This window comes from Mesoplodon mirus (genome assembly GCF_964341445.2).
Source record: "Mesoplodon mirus genome assembly, chromosome: 16".
Lineage (NCBI taxonomy): Eukaryota > Metazoa > Chordata > Mammalia > Artiodactyla > Ziphiidae > Mesoplodon > Mesoplodon mirus.
Genome location: NC_138992.1, coordinates 35,153,836 through 35,178,954, shown reverse-complemented (window position 1 = coordinate 35,178,954; position 25,119 = coordinate 35,153,836). Strand labels below are relative to the sequence as shown.

The 25,119-nt window shown below is 36.7% G+C and overlaps 1 protein-coding gene across 1 annotated transcript in view; it reads right to left on the bottom strand.

The window, feature by feature from the left end:
* RGS22 (regulator of G protein signaling 22) overlaps window positions 1-25,119 on the bottom strand; it is a 161,174-nt gene that overhangs the window by 87,301 nt on the left and 48,754 nt on the right. The window contains exons 8-14 of the mRNA XM_082600786.1: window positions 24,005-24,605; window positions 22,476-22,637; window positions 14,025-14,199; window positions 10,072-10,205; window positions 7,756-7,870; window positions 6,190-6,312; window positions 5,265-5,366 (exon numbers count right to left, since the gene is read on the bottom strand). Coding sequence (XP_082456912.1) covers window positions 5,265-5,366; window positions 6,190-6,312; window positions 7,756-7,870; window positions 10,072-10,205; window positions 14,025-14,199; window positions 22,476-22,637; window positions 24,005-24,605 — 1,412 coding nt within the window. The remainder of the gene's footprint in view (window positions 1-5,264; window positions 5,367-6,189; window positions 6,313-7,755; window positions 7,871-10,071; window positions 10,206-14,024; window positions 14,200-22,475; window positions 22,638-24,004; window positions 24,606-25,119) is intronic.

The following is a 25,119-nucleotide window of genomic DNA, read 5'->3' as shown; positions in this document are numbered from 1 at the left end:
TAAGGGATAACTAATATCCTTTTAAATGCATAGCTGCTGTAGTAAGGAAAATTACCATGGGTCAAAATTAAGGAGTGTACTGAAAAACCAGGGTGCTAAGCATGAACTGATGATGAGACTACCATGGGGTGAATCAAGGATGTGGGTTATAAGAGCCACAGGGTACAGGAGATAGGGCCTTGGACCCTCACAAAGTGAAAATGTAACACTGAGACCCATATGTACACCATGGTCCTTGAAGGGGTACACACAAAGTGAAACATAGAGTGGGAAAAAATGTACATATATACACATACCAAACCTAGGAAACAAAAAAGAAGCTTGCTTGTCTTGGCTTATACTCTATGTAAAAGAAAAATACCTCCTGAGGATGCACTATCATGAGTTTACCAACACGTGGGTGTGGTTTTCAAGATTACACCTGGCAAATGAGGAAACCCCAAGATGACAAATTAGCATTAAAAATGTGCCTAGCAGAAGCACCACAGATAAAAACTTTACTATAAGAGCTCATAATTCAAAATTACAAAACACACAAGGAAAGAATCCACCATGTCAGCAGAAATAATAAATAGCAGAATTAGTTCTCCCAAGAACTACAAATCATGGAATTATTGGATATTGTAGCAGCCAGACTCTAGGGTGGCACCCATGAACAGTGTCTCCTAGTGTTCATTCCCTTTCATAACCCTCTCCCCCTAAGTGTGGGCATAACGTATGGCTTGCTTCTAACCAACAGAATACAGCAACAGTGATGAGATTTATGTGATTACGTGTACATGATTATGTTACATAAGACGGTAATGCCAGTCTTACTAAGAAACTCCCTCCCTTGCTGGTTTTGGAGAAGCAAGCTGCCATGTTGTGAGCTACCATATGGAGAGGACCACATGGCACAGAGCCAAAGTGGCTGCTAGCTGACAGCTAACAAAAAATGAGTTCTTATTTTGGTGTCCTGCAAGGAACTGAATGCTGCTAACAACCATGTGAGCACTGAAGAAGACTGTTCCCCAGGTGAGCCCCAGATGAGAAACCAGCCCTGGTCAATATCCTGATTTACAGCCTTGTGGAGGACCCAGCAAAGCTGTGCCCAGACTCCTTATCCGTATAAACTGTGAGGTAATAAAGGTGTGTTGTTTAAGCCACAAAGTTATGATAATACCCTTATGTAGGAATAGATACCTAACACAGCTACAGACTATAAAATATGTTTTAAATGCTTAGAGACATAAAAGGAGAACTAAAAACACGAAGAAAAATAAGACAAAAAGATAAATCACCAGGAAGATTTAAAAAACACAAGTAGAATGTCTAATAATAAAAAAAAGTAATTCCTTAAATGATTTAACTCAATGGATGGGTTAAACAGCAGATTGAAATCTGCTGAAGAAATAAAATATGAACTGGAAAACAGATCAAAGAAAATTGATCTTGTTCAGTTTTAAAATATATAACACAGATATTACAAGATGGAGAAACCTGAGAGATTAAGAGAGATATGGGATAGACTGAAAAGCACCAACACTGACCAAAGAATCCAGAAAAGAGAAGTAGAAAGACTGAAAGAAATAATGGCTGAGAATTTTCCAGAATTGATGAAATACATGACTCCTCAGATTCTAGAAGCAAGTTAGACCCAAGAAAGATAATTGTAGTAAACACATTGAGGTGACATACAGAACCCCAAAGTCAAAGGGAAGACTATAAAAGGAATGAGAAAAAAATCCTCCCTCAAGGGAGCAAAAGCAGACTCTTCAACAATAGCAATAGAAACCAGAAGACAGTAGAATAATATCTGCAAAATGCTGAGAGAAAATTGTCCACCTAGAATTCTGTATTCAACTGAATGATCAATGAGAGAAGAAAATGCACATTTTCAGACAAAAAAAAATCGATTTTTACCACTAGTAAATCCTAATGAAAAACCTATTAAAAGCTATTCTTCAGAAATCAAACCCAAAGGAAGGAATGTGATGCAAAAACCAATGGTAAGCAAGAAATTTGTGCGTGATATGTATAGCTGATTCACTTTGTTATAAAGCATAAACTAACACACCATTGTAAAGCAGTTATACTCCAATAAAGATGTTAAATAAATAAATAAATAAATCTACACAGCATTGATGGTAAAAAAAAAAAAAGATAAGACTACTTACTGGGTATAATACAAAATTAATATATATATATTCTGAATCACATTGCTGTACACCTGAAACATTGTAAATAAACTATACTTCAATTAAAAAATGTGTTACCCTGATGTTCAATAAGGCAAATATCTCACATTGCTGCAAGAACATCTTTATATTAAATAGCACTCTGTGGTAAAAGTGCCGTGGATTTACCTAGCAATCTTCTTATTCCTCATTTTCATTTCATTCTTATCTACCCTCTCTACTCATTAATTCCTACATTTTCCACATAATTTTGCTCCTAGGCTCTAATTTTTACTTTTTTTCTCTCTTCCTCCTTCCCGCTGATTTTTTATTTTGAACATGTTTGTGTGTATGTATACATATGTGTAAACATGTATAATACTTATGCATGTATAATACATTTACTCATTTTTTAAAAATCTCAATGTATATGCTTTGGAGAGTGGTAAATTCTAAATGTGCAGTTTTTGTTGGGATACAGTTTGAAAGATTTCTACAAAGATGGAAGAACTAACAAAAGACTGTGGTACCCAGATCCACTTCATTCTATTGTAATGGTCTATCACTGAAGCAAGTATGTAATGTTAAAAAAACAGTAGGACTATTAGCAGAAATCTTGGTTCCAAATCTTGGCAGTGATAGATGGTCCACTGGCAAGTTGTTGCTAGGATCAAAGACTGTATCTTTGCACTCTGGTGGTGCTTCTCTTCCTCCTTGCCAAGACCATTTCATTTGGTTCCTAACTGAACGATTCTATCTGGAAGCTGTGCAATGAAACCTTCAGGATGTGCCCAGGACTGTCATTCAAACTCCTGGACCACAGTTAGTCATGCTAAATCACTATCACTGACCTCCCATCTAGTCTGCCTACAGATATTTCTGCAATACTTCTTGAGGTAATAAAACTTCAAGGAATGTAATGTGTCAATCAGCATACAGAAAAGCATGTAAGTCTTTTGTAATCAACTCTTGGTCTCTTACCACGCAGCTCATCAGATGTATAAAGACAATATAAAAATCAAGTTAGGGCTTCCCTAGTGGCGCAGTGGTTGAGAGTCTGCCTGCCGATCGATGCAGGGGACACGGGTTCGTGCCCTGGTCCGGGAAGATCCCACATGCCGTGGAGCGCCTAGGCCCGTGAGCCATGGCCGCTGAGCCTGCACGTCCGGAGCCTGTGCTCCACAATGGGAGAGGCCACAACAGTGAGAGGCCCGCGTACCGCAAAAAAAAAAAAAAAAAAAATCAAGTTAATGGCAGCTTTAACAGAGTGCCAGCTGATTATATTCTGCCATTGGCTTGATCAATCCAAAGATCTGTATTGTACATGTACCCTTGAAGGAAATTATACAGCATTTCTATTATAAAGAAACCAATGGCATTTCATATTGTGAAACAAATCTATAGGATCGTGGTATTAGAAGCAATTCTTATATCTGGAGGCAGAAATCTAGGATAATTAAAATCTAAACCAATTTAGACAATTGCTCCACTAACCAAAAAATAAAATAACCACCAATGCAAAAAGCAAGCAAGTCAAAAAGATTATATGATTTGCTCCTTTTATTTCCCCCAGTTAAACTAAAACCAATGTCTCCATCACTTCCCTCCCCCCATACTGTTTTGACTCTTCAAAAGAGAAGCTAGGGAAGGATAAAAAGCTTATGGGCCTCGATAATCCCAAAACAGAATATCTCAGAATAACAAAAATGTGAGTGTATCCTGTTTCACAATCATTTATAGCTGGTTGAATACCATTACAAAGAATTAACGTCTACCAAGCTCAAACAGAATTTCCACTTTTACAAGTATACAGAAATATTGTGATTACAACAGCAATAAAAAAAACCTACTTAACTGAGTGAGCTGCTGAAGATTTTTAAAGGAGTAAGCCTTGTAGTGGTGAAAACATAATAAAAATGGTGGCACTTTAGCAGTCAGAGGCAATAGGTTAGGGAAAGAAGGATAAGTAGAGAATTACAGGGAAAGGATTAACAAGCAAAGAGCCAACTGTGTGGTCTCAGAAAATGGTACTGGCAAATTAGAGATACAGTTTCATGATTTCATGGAGCCAGATCTGGGCTCTGTAGGAACCGAAGCCCTAATTCTCATGGTAAAAAGTACAAAACTCTGTCAGCTGATTTATAAAAACATAGTTATTAATGCCAAAGTCAGGGTGGTGGAGGTAACAGCAAATACCCGGCAGTAATCTCTGATGTCCTGAATAAGATTATAATACGATAATAAACAATATGACGAAGCTAATCTCCTCAGCATTGCTCAAGGAAAGGCCCCCTGGAATGGGGTTATTTCAGATTATAAGAACCACTTAAGTGGTCAACAGATATAGAAGTGATTAGCAGTTTTCTAGGCTTGATGACCTCTCTCCATAAAAGGTTAGGAGAGCCTAAGAATAAAAACTGAAAAGATAAGTTAGCTTGAGTTATAATTCTATTCCCTTTCTTTCTCCTCTCGAAAAAATGGCTACTCTCTCTTTCTCTTTGCAGAGAAGCCTCTGTTCTCTGTCCTCTGTTTTGCTTTGGGGAGGTCTTAAGATGTTCTTTCCTCCAACTCTGAGTATCTGTCTTACATAGCATGTAGCACAGAAGGCCAGGTGATGACACAGGGCCTATGCCACACAGAATCAGTCAACATTCTTTCCCCATCTTTAGACGGGCCAATAGCCTAAGTATCTCCAAAAGCTGATTGCTGCAGGAAGCTCAGAGAACATCTTTGGTCAATGACTCTGCTCCCAGTCACTTCAATGATTCATTACAAGTCCTCTCTCAGGGTTCTCTTTTAAATTAATCACCACCGAACCAAAAAGGCATAAATTAGAAAAAAAGATAAGATGTCCTTTGTTGGAAGAGCAATTAATTGGCAACAAAGAGAAAATAAGGCATACCAAATAAAATAGATAAAACTGAGAACCCACAAACCAGACTATAAAACAATATTCTGCTGACATTTAAATAAAGTAATTCAATGGCAACAATTTAACTGCTGCCTTTTTGCCCACACTCCCAGATTTCTCTTGCTTGAGGCTGGACACAACTTTTCATTTCTGTGTACTTACTGCTTCACATTGAACCAACATTATTTACTACTTACTTGAGCTTGCTTGCATACTTTAAAAGGGTGAATTGTTTCTTGGTAGAAAAGCTGATGATAAGCTTGTAGGTCAAACCAAAAGTACACACTGTTCTTCCACAACTGCAGATGGAAAAAGTACATAAATTACTACCACCCAATTATTAAAGCTCTACAAAGCTCTAATTTCAAATAAAAATAATTGTTTAGCTCCTCGGTGTTACTATAAATCAGGTTCAATTTAAGGTGGTTTTATCTTGTCTCACAAACTGGCAACATACAAATTATTTATTGGTATTGTCACTGGATCGTTATATTTTTGCATATATGTTTCTCACATAATTGGTCATTAAAATAGTAAGTGTTCTAGTTAATAATTAAAAAGTAATCACGTTATCTCTAGCATGAAACCAAAATCTGAAGGTATTTTGGTATATGTGGACAAATGTATATTATACCAGAAGCAAACACTACTCTAATAATTGAGCTAGTGAAATACTTTTCATTTGAGCAAAATAAAGACTGTTTGTGACAACTAAAAAACAAGCAAACAAAAAACCTAGAAATAAGTTTGTTACTATTCATTGCAACTGTCATTGTTAGACTTATTAAAAATAAAAAGTAAAGGATTGATAGAAATCAGCACTGAAGTTAATATACATTACACTGAAACAAAGTTATATGAAAGTAATCTATTATTAATAATGCAAGTCAATTCTTGTCTATCTGTATTTTACTTTTCTTTGTAATTTTAGTAGGAAAATGAACCAAAGAGAATTATAATTAAGATATTTAAAATTTTACTAAATATTTAACATGAGATTTCTTACCAGAGGAGATGGGAATTTTAACATCAAATATAACTATTCGAGCATTAAATTATTTCAAACTCTCATTTTAAATGAAATAAAAGTATAAAATTAGATTTAAAATAATTATCTTCTACCTTGTTCCCTGAGTTCTCACAGAATTTAGTAAAGAAGAATCCAGCTCTATTTTCTACATACAAAGATTGCAACAAATTTTCCATGTGAAATCCTCCCAAGGCACCATCTGCCATGGTTTTAATCTAGATAACAAAACAGAAGTACATTATCCACCCAGAAACATTGTTATTTTTTTATGGCATTGTACAACAACAGGGTTTCATAAATTCTACCAAGCTGTCATTTCCCCACTGGACTATTTTATTTTATTTTTGTACCATATATGTAATTAATGCAGTATGTTTGCATCTGCCTGTCACACAAGATTCGTTTATGGAGCCAACTATAGCAGCAGAGTTCATTCTATTATAAACCAATCTGATTTCAAACTTAATATTAAACTGACTTCCCAACCTCAACTATTTTCACATTTCAGGCACCGTGACACCATTTTAGGAGTCTTCCAAATCTCTGTTGGTGGCCTCTTTCCTACATATTTACTGTTATTTTAGCCTTGAACTGCTGCTATAATAGCTACAAGAGAGTTATAAAAAGAAATATCTTCAAGGCCTCTCAGTGATGCTCATTAACTGTCCTTACGGGGTCCCTCTTTGGACAGTCTCACTCCATACAGGTCACGGCCTTCAGAGTGTAAATGGCAGTATAAGTTCTCATAAAACTTGCTGTTTATGGGCTTCTCTGCCAACAGTGCTGGCAAGCCTAACACTGTTCTTGAAACACAGAAAGCTGGCTATTTCTCCAAGCACAAGAGTAACTCTAGAATAAGAAAGGGCGTCCACTATTCACATGAGCTCTTTGCTATTTGTTGTGTGGAACTCAGACTTCTTCTTTGTAATCTTAAGATAACTGTGGAATGGACGATTTAGGGTTTAAGCCAGGTTCTTGCTCTCTCTGTTATAGTGTCTCTCTGCCTCTCCCTTTATCCCCCTACTAAACAAATTCTGAGGTGAAAATTTAATGTTTTTATGATGTTTAACCATTAGCATTCCAAAGCTAAAAAATCATTATTTGGGTAGGAAATAATACTAAATAGAAGAAAAGGAGAACTGTTTGCTTAGAATAAAATAAATAGTCCAAAATTATATGTAAATGTTCAGCCCAGACGAAGGTTTCTACCTAAAGTATAATTGCTAAAGAATGTGAAATTTTCATTTAGAACTGGTGTATTAAATCCACATTATCAAGGTAACCACACACTGGAAATACTCTGCTTTATAAAAGTTCTAAACATACTTCCAAAACATAACATAGAATATTATCTTTTATAAAATGTTAAAAACTTAATAAAAATCCTAGAGGGTTTTATTTTGTGTCTGAGGTGTGATCATACCAAAACGAGAACATAGCTGTTTTTGAAAACAGTAATCAACAGAGTATACAGCAACATGGTACTACAAAAGGAAATAGAACGTTTTTGCATAAAAATCCTTTTGCAAGGAAAAAATAATTTTTTTGTTCAGTAAAGAAAAAAGTCATTATGGTAAATCAATAAAAATTCTCTAAAATCAGGGGACACTGAATAGGTTAAATGAGGAATCAAATTACTCAGTTCTCAAAACACTTACCACAGGTTCTTCTGTATAAGTATATCTTCTACCCAGCTGGGGCTTCAGACATTCAGAAATGTCAGTAAAAGATGTTAAACGAGTAAGTTTGCTGCTTTCTGACATGTGCCTTGACCTAAATTATAGGGATGAGAACTAATTGATCAACAAATATTTTGAGCACCTTTGGTATACATTCACTGAATCTTAGGCGTGCTCCTAAGCATTGTGAGCGAATTAGAAAAAAAAGTATCAGCATCAAGTCCAGTCCTCAAGAGGCAGTTGAGAAAATGAGGTACAGTCATACATAAAGACAACTCTCAATAAAATAACTGCTGGTTGAATGAATTCGTGAACATATCACAGATGCCAAATGTCTGGGACGGATAATAAAACTATGGGCGTGTAAGAATGAGAAGTCCCTTGGAGCTATATTAGTAATTAAAGAAATGAGCTTTTTCCTGAATAATGGGTGGAAGATAAATTCTGTGTGTATGTGTGTGGGGGGGGTGTGTTTAGAGGGGTTCTTCAGATGGGGAGAAGAGTGAACAATGTATGAAGGTAAGTAGGCAAAGTCTTGTTTAAAATGCAGCAAGTTAACTAATTTTCTTAGGGCAAGAGAACACTAACAGCTAAACTACATACCAAACATTGTGCCAAATATAATTCGTATGATCATATTTAATCCTCACAACAGGTGGGATTCATAAGGGTTTATATGTGGTAGTTTGAGATGAGATGATGGAAGACTCTGGAGTTAGACTAATGACTTTCGACATTATCTTTTTATATTTTCTCATCTAGCTCCCTCTCCCATAGCCCACTGCAATTATTCCAAATCTCATTTTCCAGCTCCATAACCCACGCCTGTTCCAACTCACCAGGCTTCCTCCACTCTAATCCACCAGCAGATTACTCTGCAGGTTCTTCTCAGACAAAATGTAGGTACAACATGCTTCAGTTTCCCCTGCGCCATGTAGCAGACACTATTAATTGACTGGCTAACTCAACACCCATTTCTGACAACATGATTCTATCACCAACATCGCTAAAATACTGAAAAAGCTGAATATTCACTTATCAAGACTCCAGGTAGGGAGGGGTTGTCATGTAACATAGTTATGACTGAGATATAAAACGATGTCTGCTGGGGAGCTTCTATGAAAGCCTGCTTTCCTGACTACAGGGAGAGAATTAACGGATATTGCCCCTCCTCCTTCTTTATGATTTGAAAGCCTGACGTCAGGAGCTGTAACACCACTGACTATAAAGGAATGACCAAGAGCATTACAAAGACTTAGGCCTCAATACTCCTGATCTGGTGAACCAATACTGGCAGTTGCCTACATTCAGATTTCTTGTTCTGTGAAAAAAATAATTCCATTTGTCTAGGCCATTGTTAGTCAACTTTTCTGTTATTTGCAGCTGAAAGCATTTCAAATTTATCTATCAACAAATATATTTACCTACACCCATCCTTACTTCCTTCCATCCTGTCTCAGGAAGAAGTGTCCTATTTCCTGTCCAAGGTAGCCCCATTGTCTTGGTTACTGAACCCTTCCCTCTCTTGTCCTTTGAAGGGAAAGGTACAGAGAGTAGATGAGTGGTTACCGGGGGTTGGGGGAGGGAAGAGTGTGGAGTGATTGTTAATGAGATGGAGCTTCTTTTTTGGGTGATGAGTTGTTTTGGAATTATATAGTGGTGGTGGTTTTACAACTTTGTGCATATCCTAAAAGTCACTGAACTGTATACCTGAACACGATTAAAATAGTGAATTTTATGATAGGTAAATTTTATCTCAATAAAGAAGAATAAAAGTGAAGTAATAAATCCTTAAACAAATAATTATCCACCAGCAGACTACACACCAAAGTTAACACCAAAGGGTATTTCTTCAGGCTGAAGGAAAATAACTCCGTTTGAAATAAAGAACAATGAAAAGGGTAAACAGGTGGGCAAATCTAACCAAATTTTTAAAATACACTGTATTAAATAAGTACAATATTATTGAGGGTATTTTGAGTTCTCAAGCTTGAGAAATATTACTGGGCAGGGAAAAGAAAGAACTGAAGGGCAATCTTCTCAGAGATATCTTTTGATTGTACAGCTCATAAGCTAGAGATCATAACTACCACCTCTTTAAAATTACCAATCTTAGGCGTTCTACGATTAATTAGAGTATGCATGGGAAATACAACCCTCTAATATCTATCCCTGAAATATAAGAACTCATGTAAAAAAAAAAAGTATTAGTTTTCAATTTCTATTTAATTTTTAAATTCTTCAAAAATCTTACCATTGCAGAAAAGCACCTGGGACACAAAAAGCTGCACCTACCCTTTCTTGATCACATCGTCCTTAGAAAAAACTGGATTCAAAGACTCACTCTTCCAAGGTTTTTGAATTGCTGTTTTTACTCTAGGTGGTTTCTTGGGAGATTTAGAAAGTTGTAATAAACTGGATTCTTCTTTCTAAAAAGTAGTAAGATAATGAACAAAGTGAAAAATGGGCAAAATGGGAAAAAAAGGACAGAGAATAAAGCATAGCTCTCCAAAAATACCTCAAAATTGTTTTGATCGTTAGAGGATTTCTTTCCTCACTCTACCACTTACTATGCTATGTTTGAGAAGGAGAATATTTTTTATTCTCCTTCTCAAACTCCGACTTTCATGCAACCAGCAGGCTGAAATCCCTATACCTATTTAGAGTATTAAAAAAACATGGCCAAAGGCTTTACATTATTATGAAGAAAGACTCTTTCCTGGAGGAAGAACTTTGTAAAAACTTTTCTTTATTCTGTAACTGAATAAGTTTTAGTGCCCTGTGTGTGTATGTGTGTGTGATGGGGTAGGGAATGCAGGTAGCAGGGCGGGAAAAGATGTGTGGACACCATTGGTCCATAACAGACTTATATCTTAACAGAACTATTTCCTTCCATTTTTGGACATTTTATTTTCATGGGTATTCTTCTCATTCTTAAATGTTCTTTATGGTAGAAGTTAATTATTTAAATCTAGAACATGAGATGCTACATACATGAATCAAAAAAATACAAACACCTAAATGTCCAAAGAGAGGAGAAAGAAACAATTATATATGCTTATACATGTATTTATATATATAATATATAAATGTAACATTATATAATACTTAAAAGTAAGGATTATGAAAATTATGGAAAAATACTGATGAAGCTGTTAAAAGAAATTACCAGAATCAAAAAATATAAGTATATTACAATTAAAAATTCACAGAAAGCCTAAGAGAAAATAGGTTAATAGTTGTCTAGAAGTCGGTGAGATCAGAGTGATTTGTCTCTTCAGTTTCCAAATTTACAGTAGTTTTATTATTTTTATAATTTGAAAAAGAAACAAACTTTTCTTACATGTCAACTTCAATTAGAATGTAATATGTGCTGCTGGAGAGCAAGAAATTTATTTGTGATGCTTTATTATCCAGAACAAACAATAAAATCTTATATACACTCTAGGTGCCTAACAGCTACTAATATTTTTTTAAGAATTCTATAAACAAAATTAATTATTTAAGTATGTTTTACTTATAACATTCTAGGTATCAGGGCTCACATCTGTTTTAGTAATTCGGAACAAAGCATGACATTAACCAATACTCACTAAATGAGTGGGACCACAGGGGACTGGGCTTATGAAAAGTGTATCATACAGAAGTGGCAAATTCATAGACAAAAAGTAGAATTGTGGTTACCAGGGGATGCAGGAGGGGTTGGGTAATGGGTATATAGTTTCAAATTTGCAAGATAAAATAGTTCTGAAGATCTGTTTCACAGCAATGCAAATATACTTACTACCTCAGTGTACACTTGAAAATGGTTAAGACGGTAAATTTTGTTATGTGCTTTTTACCACAATAAAAAAGTTTCCTTAATATAAAAAAATTTTTTAAATGTATTATACTTAAAATGAGAGGATGGCCTAAATTAGAATTTTTGAGCTTTCTGGCTTGGGAGAAAGCAAGAAAAGTAGCCAAAAAGAAACTGATAGAGAAAAAACTGACAAAAGGGCACAGTAGAATTGGGGGGTGGGTTAAGGAGCTGCTCTATATCATGACTGTGATGGTAGCTACACAATGTATATATTTGTCAAAAATTACAGAACAGTACACTAAAAAGGGTGAATTTTACTCTACATAAATGATATCTCAACTTTTAAAACAGGAAAAATAAAGAAAACAGAATCAAGTTCCATTCCTTACACTGTTTTCTGCGGGGGAAACAGAATGAGATCAGAATTAGTTATCCAACTAGAAAACACCGATGACAACATATGGTGATGGTACTCAGAAAGCCAAATGTTATCAGATGATGTGCTCCCTACACCACACCTCTAAGATTTGTATTAACTCGGTGACTGGGTCACAAAGTCACATGGGCTAACAAGGAAGCTCAGATTTATCAGTAGAGTGGCATACAAAAAGGCCACAAGTGCAAAGGAGGTCAGAAAAATGTCTAAACAATGGATAAGAAACCATTAGCTCACTACAGTGACACTAACTCAAAGTGTGGTCCCCAGACCAGCAGCAAAAACATCACATGGGAGGGAGCTTGTTAGGTATGCAAATCCTTGGGCCCCATCCCAGACCTACTGAATATTGATCTTTAGGTGCAGCCCTGAAGTCTCTATTCGGACTCAGGTGACTCACGCATGCTGAAGCTTGAGAACCACCAGCCTGCAGCAATGTTTTGCCTACGCATCACCTAGGAATCTTATTAAAATGTCAGTTCTAAAATGTGATTCTAATGTTCAGGCAGGATGAGAACTTCAATTCTAAGCCAAACTCCTGATTTTACAGTGACTCTCACCCAGTCTATATCAATTAAATCTGACTCTCTGAAGGTGGGACCCAGGCACCAGTATGTTTAAAAGCTCTCTATGTGATTCTAGTATGTATACAGGATTAAGAAACCACTAATAGAAAAATTGTAAGGTATTTCCAGCTCTAAAGCACTACTTGTAGAAGCAGACTTTTAAAAACTGTAATTATACATCTTCCTGACTTTTCAAAATAAGATATCCTGATCATAAAGTAATCTGTTTTTTGAAGGGTTTGTGTGTGGCTATGGCTAAAAACACTTAACATTCTGTGACACCTTTAAAGCTAGAAAGATTAATAAGGCTCCTCACTTCTGAAATGCAGGTGTTAGCTACATTTATCATATCTCTATGCCAAAGCATATAGGATTATTTACTTCTTCTCTGTAAAGCTGGTTAACTTCTCTTCTCTTTGTGGACTTTTCCCCCTATTTTTTGTACTATCTTATTCTTCCCCATTGTGAAAAAATGCTCACTATTTCTAATTTTGCTGTTGCTAATTTTCACTCATTTGTTCAGTTTATATTTATTAAGCGCCAGGCACTGTTCTAGGCACTGAGGAAAAGCAGTTAACAAAGAAAAATCCCTTATATTCTAGTAGGAGCTGAAAGACAATAAACATAAATCATATGGTCTTAAGTACAATAAAGCAAAATAAAGCAGAGCAGAGGGCTCCGATAGTGAGGGAGGGCATCTGTGCTGTCCTACACAAGTGTGCTCACATGGAAGAGGCAAGGACAGCCGCTCTGATTAAGGGATATCTGAGCAGACACCAAAGTGAGTGAGGGGTGACATATCCAGAGGAAGGGTGCTGCAAGTGAAGGGAACAGCAAGTGCAGCCCTCCCAGGTTTTTGCTCGGTGTGTTCCAAGAACAGCAAAGAGGCCAGTGTGGAGTGGTGTAAGCTAGAGAAGAATGCCAGGAAATAAGGTCAGAAAGTTAGCAGGGATGTGAACAGCTGTGTAAAGACTTTGGCTTGTATTCTGAGTGAGAGAGGAGGCCACTAGAGAGTTTTGAGCAAGCGAGTACATGATCATGCTTTTTTTTTTTTGGCGGTACGCGGGCCTCTCGCTGCCGCGGCCTCTCCCTTCGCGGAGCACAGGCTCCGGACGCGCAGGCTCAGCGGCCATGGCTCACGGGCCCAGCCGCTCCGCGGCACGTGGGATCCTCCCGGCACGAACCCGCGTCCCCTGCGTCGGCAGGCGGACTCTCAACCACTGCGCCACCAGGGAAGCCTGACCATGCATTTTTAAAAGATCACATTGGCTGATTGGTGAACAAACCATAGGTTTTCTTATGTCCTAATTGTTGCAGCATGTACATTAACAACAACCAACAACAACAAAAGGTTTATGATGAAACTTAAGTACTAGTGTATAAAACCCAAGCATGGATATTTTATTACAAACTTAAGAGATCAAAGTATCATTGTACATCCTACCTGCATCTCAGGTATCTGTGGAATGCAAGATTTAGGTCTTAATGGCAAGAGGGTTGCCATTTGTGGAAAAGGGTCAACATCCTTCCTTGGTTTCTCTTGACGGAGGTGCCAGAATTTCAGTTCAGCACTAGCATGTTCTGTTGAAGATGAATGAGTAACACAGAATCTTGGTGCCCTAGTTGGAGGAAAAACAAATTTAAGATTAAACTAGACAATAAGCCTCAAAAATCAAAACGCTACCAAATGTATAATATCTGTGCTCACAATTATCAGTCTTGCCACATCCCTTTTCTAATAATTTCTTCTTTTTCTGCTGCCTAGCCCCTCCCTCCAATGTTATTCTATGATATATCAACTGCCTGAAATCACATTCACTTATACAATATAAAGAGGCAATATACACGAAGAAAAAATAACTAATAAAATTACATTCAAATTATTATCTGCTTGATAAGAAAAAGAAACCTATATATCTATTCGATGAAGGAATTTTTAAAAATAATTTAGTTTCTAGTAAAACAAAAATAGAATGCACCCGTGATCTGTTTTAAAGCAGTTTACAATTTATCTATAATACCAAATAAAAACTAGTGGATTAAATTAACACTTAAAAATATATAAACATTTTTATAATGCTTAAGTATACTACTAAAGTGGATTATGAATCATATGATCTATTTTCAAGCCTTAAATTTAAAGGTAAGAATTAATTTTATAACAATTTAGATAATAAATGAAAGACCTACACTACTGCCAGAAATTTAGGAAAAAGAATGTCTGGCACAATATCAAGGCCCCACTTAACTGGATGGATATTCCCATACTCAGTTTGTGGGCTAACTCTATATTGCCCATGGGGTTAACTCCAGCTGTCAGGGCCTGTTGTTAATTACTTCTTGGACTAGGTTTTCCCCCTGGTGCCACAGCCCAAAGACTAATTTCACTTCATATTTCAGGTCCTGGTAGAAAATTGTCTCCTTTTAAAAACAGGAAGATATGGTAGATACTTTCCTGATGTAAACACAGGTTAGGAGTGGAAGAGAACCCAAAGTCCATAATTAGTTTAGGATCAGAAAGCACCCTGTAAAGATTTGGGTGGTCATTTTACACCATATTTCAAAACCTTTACTTGCAGACTTGGAAATATCTAAAATTACCTCTTACTTTCATGCCAATTAGTAAGTGGGCATATTTACAAGACCCTGATCAAATAAATCATACATGTGCTCGACAGGAAATCTGGGTATATCAATTTTCTAATTCTCATCATTACAGTATATTCACATGGCCCCATTTTAATCTTGCATTCTTATTTAATTCATTGCATTAATTTTTTATTAGCCACTACATGAATTCATCAAATATTGTGGACTACATTTCAGAGTCAATCCTAAACAGGTATTGTATTCTTTTTCACACTTCCATCATACAGGTTCTCATGTACATTGATTGTACACCTCTTAATCTGAAGCTCTAGAGAGCAGGAGAAGGTATTTGCCACGTAAATCACCAAAGGAATGGCATCCAACATATGTGTGTGTAAACACGTATATATATACATGTACATACATGTGTGTAGGCGAATGTGTGTATATCTATCTATATCTATTTATCTATCCATCTATGTATCTCGCAATAGAAAAATGGGCAAGGAAGATAAACAGGCAATTCATGAAGGTTGAAATCCAAATAACCACTCGATATTGAAAAGGTTATCAACCTCACCAATAATCAGGGAAATGCAAGTGAAAAAGCACAAAACACCAATGACATACCAAATACATAGGCAAAAATTTAAGAATCTGACAATATTAAGTGTTACCATGGATTTGTAGCAATGGATACTCTCATATTCTGGTTGGTGGGAATGCAAATTGGTACAGCTACTTTGGAAAAATGGATGTGTACAGCATTGTTTGCAATTGTGAAAAGAGAAAATGACACAAATTTTTTAAAACAATAAATAAATTATGGTATATTCATGCACTTGAATACCATATACAACAGTGAAAATTAATAAAACTCTTAAATACACTTACAGTCAAATCTTACAAATATATTGTTGATAGAAGACGCAAAGAAGGTATACAACATGATTCCATTTTTATAAAGTTGTAGAACAGGCAGATAAAAATACATGCTTAGGGATTTATTTGCATACATGGTTGGTAAAACTACAAAGAAAAGCAAGGCGATAATCACAGAAGTCAAGATACTGGTTACCCCCAAGTGGGAGTAAGGATGGTGTGATCAGGAAGGCAACTTCAGGGGTCTCGGTAATGCTTTATTTCCCAAGCAACTTGATGGTGACATGAATGTTTGTTTGTGTTTAGGTTTGAATTTTAAAGAATATACAGGATTTAGCTAGATCAAGAAAAAGGTTAAGAAAGAATTCTGGGAAAATGGCAAAGTCAGCAATACTGTTTTTCTACCTCTCAGAATCCCTTCATGAAAACAGACAGCACGGCTAGATGGCAAAACCAAAAACTCACGGATGACATTTAGAACAAAATGTTAATGTGACACAGTATCCCCACAAACCCCAATATACAAGTGGGTGGGTACAAAAGATCAGCCATAAGGCCTGCAAGACATTGGTGTGTAGGCAAGAAGAAGGAGGAAGTGCCTGATGGACCTGAGAATGGCAGAGCACCAGAAGAGCCAGAAAAGCAGAGCAGGCCTGTCTGAGATTAGCAATTGAACCTGGAAGGGCTTTTGCCCTCTCCAACACTGAGTGAGTACACACAAATTCAATCACATTTCTACTTACCAACAAAGAACAACTGGAAGGCCCAGATAACAAAATGTATGAACTACGGTACATGTAACAATTGGGATGCATTATGCTTCAGTGGCATTATGCTGACCAACAGAAGTTAATACTGTATAACTATATGACATTCTAAAAAGACAAAACTATAGTGACAAAGAACAGATCAGTGGCTGCCAGGGGTTGGGAGTGGAGGAACAGTCTAATGACAAAAGGGTGGTGTGAGTTTCTTAAGATAATAGAATTGTTTGTACACCGATTGTCATGGTGGTTATGTGAATCTATACAGTTTGCTTTCACTGTATGTTAATGAAAAACATAGAAAAGAAGGAAAGAGGAAAAACAGGCTTTTCAATAAATGAGGATGAGCAACTGGATATCCATAAGCAAGAAAAAAAACAAACCAAAGCTGAACCTTGCCCTAAACCTCACACCATATGTAAAAAATAATTCAAAATGGGCCACAGACTTAAATGTAAAATATAAAATTATAAGGTTTTTAGGAAAAACATAGGAGAAAATCTTCAGAATATAGCACTAGGCAAAGAGTTCTCAGGTTTGACACCACAGGCATAATCCATAAAAGGAAGACCTCATCAGAATTCAAAAATTTTGCTCTATAAGACTCACTTTTTTTGGTTTTTCAGATACGGTTATATTTATTCTTAATAGTAGGTGTATTTGACATAGGGAAGTTTGCATTAGTTGAATAAACTTGGCTCAAGAGGATAACTGCCTCTACTCTAATGAAACATTTGTAGTAAAAATTATGTGGAACCCTTCATTTAGAGAGTCCTCCAATATATTCCCCTCCCCCTCCCAGGGAAAATCCCACACATGTTTAATTTCAGATTTTCTCTTGCAAGTTGTTTTCTTTCTTGTCTGCATGGTCTTCTGTTGTTTGATTTGTCCTGTTTTTTTTTCAGTGAATTAGTCTTCATAATTAGTATGGTAACATGAGTTTGTGAAAGCTGCATTTTCCATTTGCACCTCTAATTCCAGTTCATCACCACAGGATTCACTCTGTTCCCTTCTATATTTGTAACTCTCTTCCACATTGATGAGAATTCTGGTTCCCATTATCCACAATATTTTTACTTGTTTGCTTAATCTAGATGACTGGCTTACTATAAAAGGATATAACTCAGAAATAGCCAGATGGAAGAGAAGCATAAGGCAAGGGATGTGGGTGCACCTCTACATGTTCACCCATCCAGAAGGTATGAAAGACAATTTTAAGAAGACTTCAGAAAGCTTGTCTTTAAGAAGACAAGCTAAAAGCTGGAAGAAAATATTTTCAAACTATATATCTGACTAATGGCTAGTATCTAGAATATAAAAATAACTCTAAAACTCAATAATAAGAAAGAACACAATCAGAAAATGTACAAAACACACAGATATGTCACTGAAGTGTATATGCAAATGCAAAATAAGCATATAAAAGACATTCAGCATCATTAACAACTGGAGAGTTTCAAAGTAAAACTACAATGAGATATCACTACACACTTATAAAAATAAGTAAATAAGTATTTACTGGCTAAAACAGAAAACTGTGACAACATCAAACAATTGCAAGGATGCAGAAAAACTGGATCATTCATACACTGCTGGTGGGAATGTAAAAGGGTACATCAACCCTGGAAAATAGTTTGGCAGTTACTATTGAAACTAAAAACAGACTATATGACCCACTAATCTCACTCTAGGACATTTATCCCAGAGAAAGGAAGACTTACGTTCATGCAGAAACCTGTACATCAATGTTCATAGCAGCTTTATTAGTAATATCAAAAGACTGGAAACAACCCTAATGTCCTTCAATGACTGAATGAATGTATAACATCCATACAACAGAATACTACTCAGCAATGAAAAAGAACAAAACAACTTGGATGGATATCAAAGGAATTATGCTAAATTAAAAAACCAATCCCCAAAGATTACATATTGTTTTATTTCATTTATATAATAGATTAGTAGTTTCCAGGAATTATGAGAAAGGGGGAAGGAAAGAGGTAGGTATGGTTATGAGAGCAGTACAAAGGGAGGCATGTGGTAATGTAACTGCTCTGTATCTTGACTGTAACAGCAAATGCATGTGATAAAACTATATAGAACTAACTGTACACAGAGAAATAAATGCTTGTAAAGCTGGCAAAATATGAAAAAAGATTAGAGAGTAATATCAATGTCAATTTCCTCATTGCAATATTGCACTGCAGTTATGCAAGATGTTACCATTGAAAGAAACTGGGTGAAAGGTATACAGAATCTCTGTATTATTTCTTACAGCTGCATATGAATCTACAATTATCTCAAAACAAAAAGTTAAATTTAAAAAAGGAAAGCTTCTACTGTATTAGTAATGATTTTTTAAGTTGGGTGGTGTGTATACAGGTGCCTATTATAGTATAACTTATACCTTTCTGCATTTCTTAAATATTTAAGAAGTTTATAGAGAAAGAGAAAAACAACATTCTCTCTATATATGGAAAAATAAAAAGTTTACAAGTAATCTGGAATACCTAGATGGGAGATAATGCCAGAGACATAGGCAGGGACAAATCATGATAATCTCAGTGTATATGCCCAGTAGTGGGATTGCTGGGTCATATGGTAGTTCTATTTTTACTGTTTTAAGGAACCTCATACTGTTCTCCATAGTGGCTGTATCAATTTACATTCCCACCAACAGTGCAAGAGGGTTCCCTTTTCTCCACAACCTCTCCAGCATTTATTGTTTGTAGATTTTTTGATGATGGCCATTCTGACCAGTGTGAGATGATATCTCATTGTAGTTTTGATTTGCATTTCTCTAATGATTAATGATTTTGAGCATTCTTTCATGTGTTTGATGGCAATCTGTATATCTTCTTTGGAGAAATGTCTATTTAGGTCTTCTGCCCATTTCTGGATTGGATTGTTTGTTTTTTTGATATTGAGCTGCATGAGCTGCTTATAAATTTTGGAGACTAATTCTTTGTCAGTTGCTTCATTTGCAAATATTTTCTCCCATTCTGAGGGTTGCCTTTTCATCTTGTTTATGGTTTCCTTTGCTGTGCAAAAGCTTTGAAGTTTCATTAGGTCCCATTTGTTTATTTTTGTTTTTATTTCCATTTCTCTAGGAGGTGGGTCAAAAAGGATCTTGCTGTGATTTATGTCACAGAGTGTTCTGCCTATGTTTTCCTCTAAGAGTTTGATAGTGTCTGGCCTTACATTTAGGTCTTCAATCCATTTTGAGTTTATTTTTGTGTATGGTGTTAGGGAGTGTTCTAATTTCATTCTTTTACATGTACCTGTCCAGTTTTCCCAGCACCACTTACTGAAGAGGCTGTCTTTTCTCCACTGTATATTCTTGCCTCCTTTTTCAAAAATAAGGTGACCAGATGTGTGTGGGTTTATCTCTGGGCTTTCTATCCTGTTCCATTGATCTATATTTCTGTTTTTGTGCCAGTACCACACTGTCTTGGTCACTGTAGCTTTGTAGTATAGTCTGAAGTCAGGGAGCCTGATTCCTCCAGCTGCATTTTTCTTTCTCAAGATTGCTTTGGCTATTTGGGGTCTATCGTGTTTCCATACAAATTGTGAAATTTTTTGTTCTAGTTCTTTGAAAAGTGCCATTGGTAGTTTGATAGGGATTGCATGGAATCTGTAGATTGCTTTGGGTAGTATAGTTATTTTCACAATGTTGATTCTTCCAATCCAAGAATACGTTATATCTCTCCATCTGTTTGTATCATCTTTAATTTCTTTCATCAGTGTCTTATAGTTTTCTGCATACAGGTCTTTTGTCTCCTTAGGTAGGTTTATTCCTTCAAAGAGAGTCATGTATCACAATGTTCATTGCAGCTCTATTTACAATAGCCAGGACTTGGAAGCAACCTAAGTGTCCATCGACAGATGAATGGATAAAGAAGATGTGGCACATATATACAATGGAATATTACTCAGCCATAAAAAGAAATGAAATTGAGTTATTTGTAGTGAGGTGGATGGACCCAGAGTCTGTCATACAGAGTGAAGTAAGTCAGAAAGAGAAAAACAAATACCGTACGCTAACACATATATATGGAATCTAAAAAAAAAAAAAAAAGGGTCATGAAGAACCTAAGGGCAAGATAGGAATAAAGATGCAGATCTACTAGAGAATGGACTTGAGGACACGAGGAGGGGGAAGGGTAAGCTGGGACGGAGTGAGAGAGTGGCATGGACATATATACACTACCAAATGTGAAACTGATAGCTAGTGGGAAGCAGCCGCATAGCACAGAGAGATCAGCTTGGGGCTTTGTGACCACCTGGAGGGGTGGGATAGGGAGGGTGGGAGGGAGGGAGATGCAAGAGGGAAAAGATATGGGGATATAAGTATATGTGTAACTGATTTACTTTGTTATAAAGCAGAAACTAACATACCATTGTAAAGCAATTATACTCCAATAAAGATGTTAAAAAAAAAGGGGATGTGATTGAGCTAATTAAATAAACACATATCATTGAAAAAAAATCATGATAATCTTTCTGTTGTTGTTGTTTTTGTTTTTTTGAGGTACGCCGGCCTCTCACTGTTGTGGCCTCTCCCGTTGCAGAGCACAGGCTCCGGACGCGCAGGCTCAGCGGCCATGGCTCACGGGCCTAGCCGCTCCGCGGCATGTGGGATCCTCCCAGACCGGGGCATGAACCCATGCCCCCTGCATAGGCAGGTGGACTCTCATCCACTGCGCCACCAGGGAAGCCCATGATAATCTTACTTGTTAACATAAGGAATTTGAACCTTACACGGAAAGCTTTGGGGTAACTAGTTAAAGACTTAAAGCAGAGAAGTAACATGATCAGATCCATCACAGCCACACTGGACAGCTCACTGATCCTCAGAAGGCACACATTTTTCTCCATTAGGTCCATTCTCTTTCTCTTCTTTAGAGTCCCTTGAGTCCCACTATCTATCAATACCTCTTCTCTGTATCTTGTACATTCACCACACTTTCTTTTATTACACTCATTTTATATGTATGTTCCTCCCACTAGACTAGGATCACTAGACTTGACTGTGTTTTACCCTTGTATCCTTAGCACAACACTTGGCCCATAGAAAGTGCTCATGGAATGTTTTTTTTTTTTTTTTTTTTTTGCGGTATGCGGGCCTCTCACCGCCGTGGCCTCCCCCGTTGCGGAGCACAGGCTCCGGACGCGCAGGCCCAGCGGCCATGGCTCACGGGCCCAGCCGCTCCGCGGCACATGGGATCCTCCCAGACCGGGGCACGAACCCGCATCCCCTGTATCGGCAGGCGGACTCCCAACCACTGCGCCACCAGGGAGGCCCTATGGAATGTTTATTGAGACAAATCTAACTCAAGCTACATGTACACACACGCGCACACACACACACACACACACATCAATCTGATGAGGTCCTGAGCGTAAGAAGGTCGGGTAGAAGGATATGCTCACAAAGTTCAAACGGAGCTTAAGTACTGTCTAGTCTTATTACACATTTAAAGTCCCTCAAATACCAAAATTATCTAAAGGATAGGTACTTTAGGGAAGGCCAAAGATATAATAATCTTGTCATTTAAAATTTCCATAAATGTTACAGCCTTAAGACAAAAAAGTATAACTTGTAACTAGCTTAAGAAAAGTGAAAGCAAATAACTTTGATTCATATTATTTTTTCTTACCAATAAAGAAGTAAGGGTTTTACAACCTCAGTCTGAATATTTTTTAAGTGTTCTTCATTCCACTGAGATCCATCTAGCAGTTTAAATTTTGATAAGATTTCTGCAGAAAGGTAGCAGTCTCCACTGCTCACTAGATAGCATTTTTTCATCTTCTCAATATGTCTGAAATAAAACACATACACAAACATACACACACATTGACATAATATTCAACTAGCCAAATATTTTCACTTCCAAAATGTTTCAGGCAAGTAATGAACTATCTTAAAACCAAAAGTGAGTTACAGGGAGATAAAAATATTTCTCACAGATATGGGAAGGGTATTTTTGGTAGGCTGAACAACGGCTGTACAAAGATGTCCATATCCTAATCTCCAGAACCTAAGAATGTTACCTTACATGACAGAAGGGACTCTGCAGATGTGATTAGGGTTTTGAGGAGATCATCCTGGCTTATCTAGTTGCTGCTAATATAATCTTAACAGTCCTTCTAAGATGGAGGCAGGAGGGTAATAGTCATAGAGAAAAGAAGTGAGGATAGAAGCAGCAGTCAGAGAGGAGAAAAGATGTCCTGCTGCCGGCTTTGGAGATGGAGGAAGGGGGCATAAGCCCGGGAAAGTAGGTGGCCTCAGAAGCTGGAAAAGGCAAGGAAATGGATTTTCCCCTAGAGTGTTCAGAAGGAATGCAGCCCTGCATACCCATTTTAGATTTCTAACCTTTTAACTGTAAGAGAATTAATTCATGTTGATTTAAGCCACTTAGTTTGTGGTAATTTATTACAGCAACAATAGGAACTAATGCAGTATTAATTCTGAAGAATCTATGTAGGTTGCTTGCATATCCCTTCCCTAACATGTCTTGGCAAGTGGTAGTGGCCTTCTACCCTGGGATCAATCAGGTCATGCTTCGTAATCGACCATTTGGTAATCCCTGCTCTTATAACTGTGTACAACAATGACGTTAGGATCATTATGACCTGAATGCCACTGAGATAACTGGAATAATCCAGTCACTAGTACTTACTCAGTCAAACCTTTAATGGGAACTGCAGTCTACTATAGTTGATCTGCTTCAGAGTTCAGAGCAGATCAGGCAAACACAAGATAAGGACTTTCCTAAAGCAGGGTCCTCTTAAGGTTCTTAAGACTTATAGTGACCTAAAACATATGGAGCAGCCAAAGACCTGTGCCCCATCAGACTTTTAAGAGGCTCTCTAGAGGATATCCAGCATCATATCTAGCAGCTATCACATTCAGATATGAATGTCTAAGTGGCATCTGACTAAAGACCATAGAATTTGTTAACTGAGCAGGCTGTTCGGAACAGCCAGCCCCTTACACTGGCATAAGGTATCTTTTACGTAAATCAATATTATTATAATAAAATAAATATTATTATTATTCATTCCTCTAAAAGTATAAATTACATTTAAATATTTATTTCAGGCTTTCTGCCGGTGCTTAGATGACCCAAACTAATATTCTATAATTTGGTTTTAAAACTATTGAAAAATAAAAAAGTAGAAATACCTTTGATGTCTTCCAGGATCCTTAAGAACTTTTAACCTCTCAATATCCATCCACAGCCACCAATATCTCTCCCCTAATGTACCTTTTATAAATTTCTTAAATCTTTCGAACTCCCTTCTATTGCCAATGTCATAAGTTTTGTGAGAAATACACCAATTAGCCCTGCTTTCTAGTCCAACGCTCTCAGTTTTTGAAACTGCTTGTGCTAACATGTCTTCTGACTTTTCCTTTAGTGTTTCATTCAGCAAAACATTCTTGCCAGAGGTAGTCCCCAAACACTCATCAAATACCACTTCTGTTACATTTCTGAAATTTATATAATCTGGGCTTTCTCTAAGTGGTGCTCCGAGAATTTGATGAATTGCCACTCTCAAAATAAAGTTTATATAAGATCTTAAAAATTCTTCACATGTTGAGAAATGCAATGTCAGGCTTTCATCAACATCCTGTTGCTTTTCAAGGTATGTCCTCAGAAGAGCTTGAGAAGGAGTGTCTTGCAGAGATACAGACCCATCTTCTTCAAATTCGGAAATTAACCTAGTGGTTGTAGATGGGCTCTTTTTCGTCCTGGGGTGAACTCCATCATCAAAGATAAAACCCTCTGTATTAAATCATAAAAGGCTATTAGATCAGATATAAATGTAAAAGTTTTCTTTTAATTATTAACTAGATGTTATAGAGCTAGGATGGCAAATGGGTTTATCATCGGTAGTGACTGCAGGTACCAGTATCATGAGGAGTCTAAGGCTACATCTGGGATCAGTAGAGAAAAAAACTGCCAACAGGGATTAGCCATGTCTTCCCTGGACATGAAAGGGGATATTGGTGGCAGATGAATTAAATATTTGATATCCTTAATAAAGAGTATCTTCAAAAAGACATTATACACTTTTAAAATGTAATATTCCAGGCTGAAAATGTCAACATACAAAGGCCAAATCTATTAAAGAATTAGAATGTGTACATCAAACAACTGTATGTACTTTAATATTTCATGTTGTATGGTAAAATAAAATTAGCTGCCATAGGTGATGAGATGATCGATGAACAGACCAGAACTGGAGTCATACTAACAAGTAAAAAAATTCACTATTTTATCAGAAAGATTCAATTAC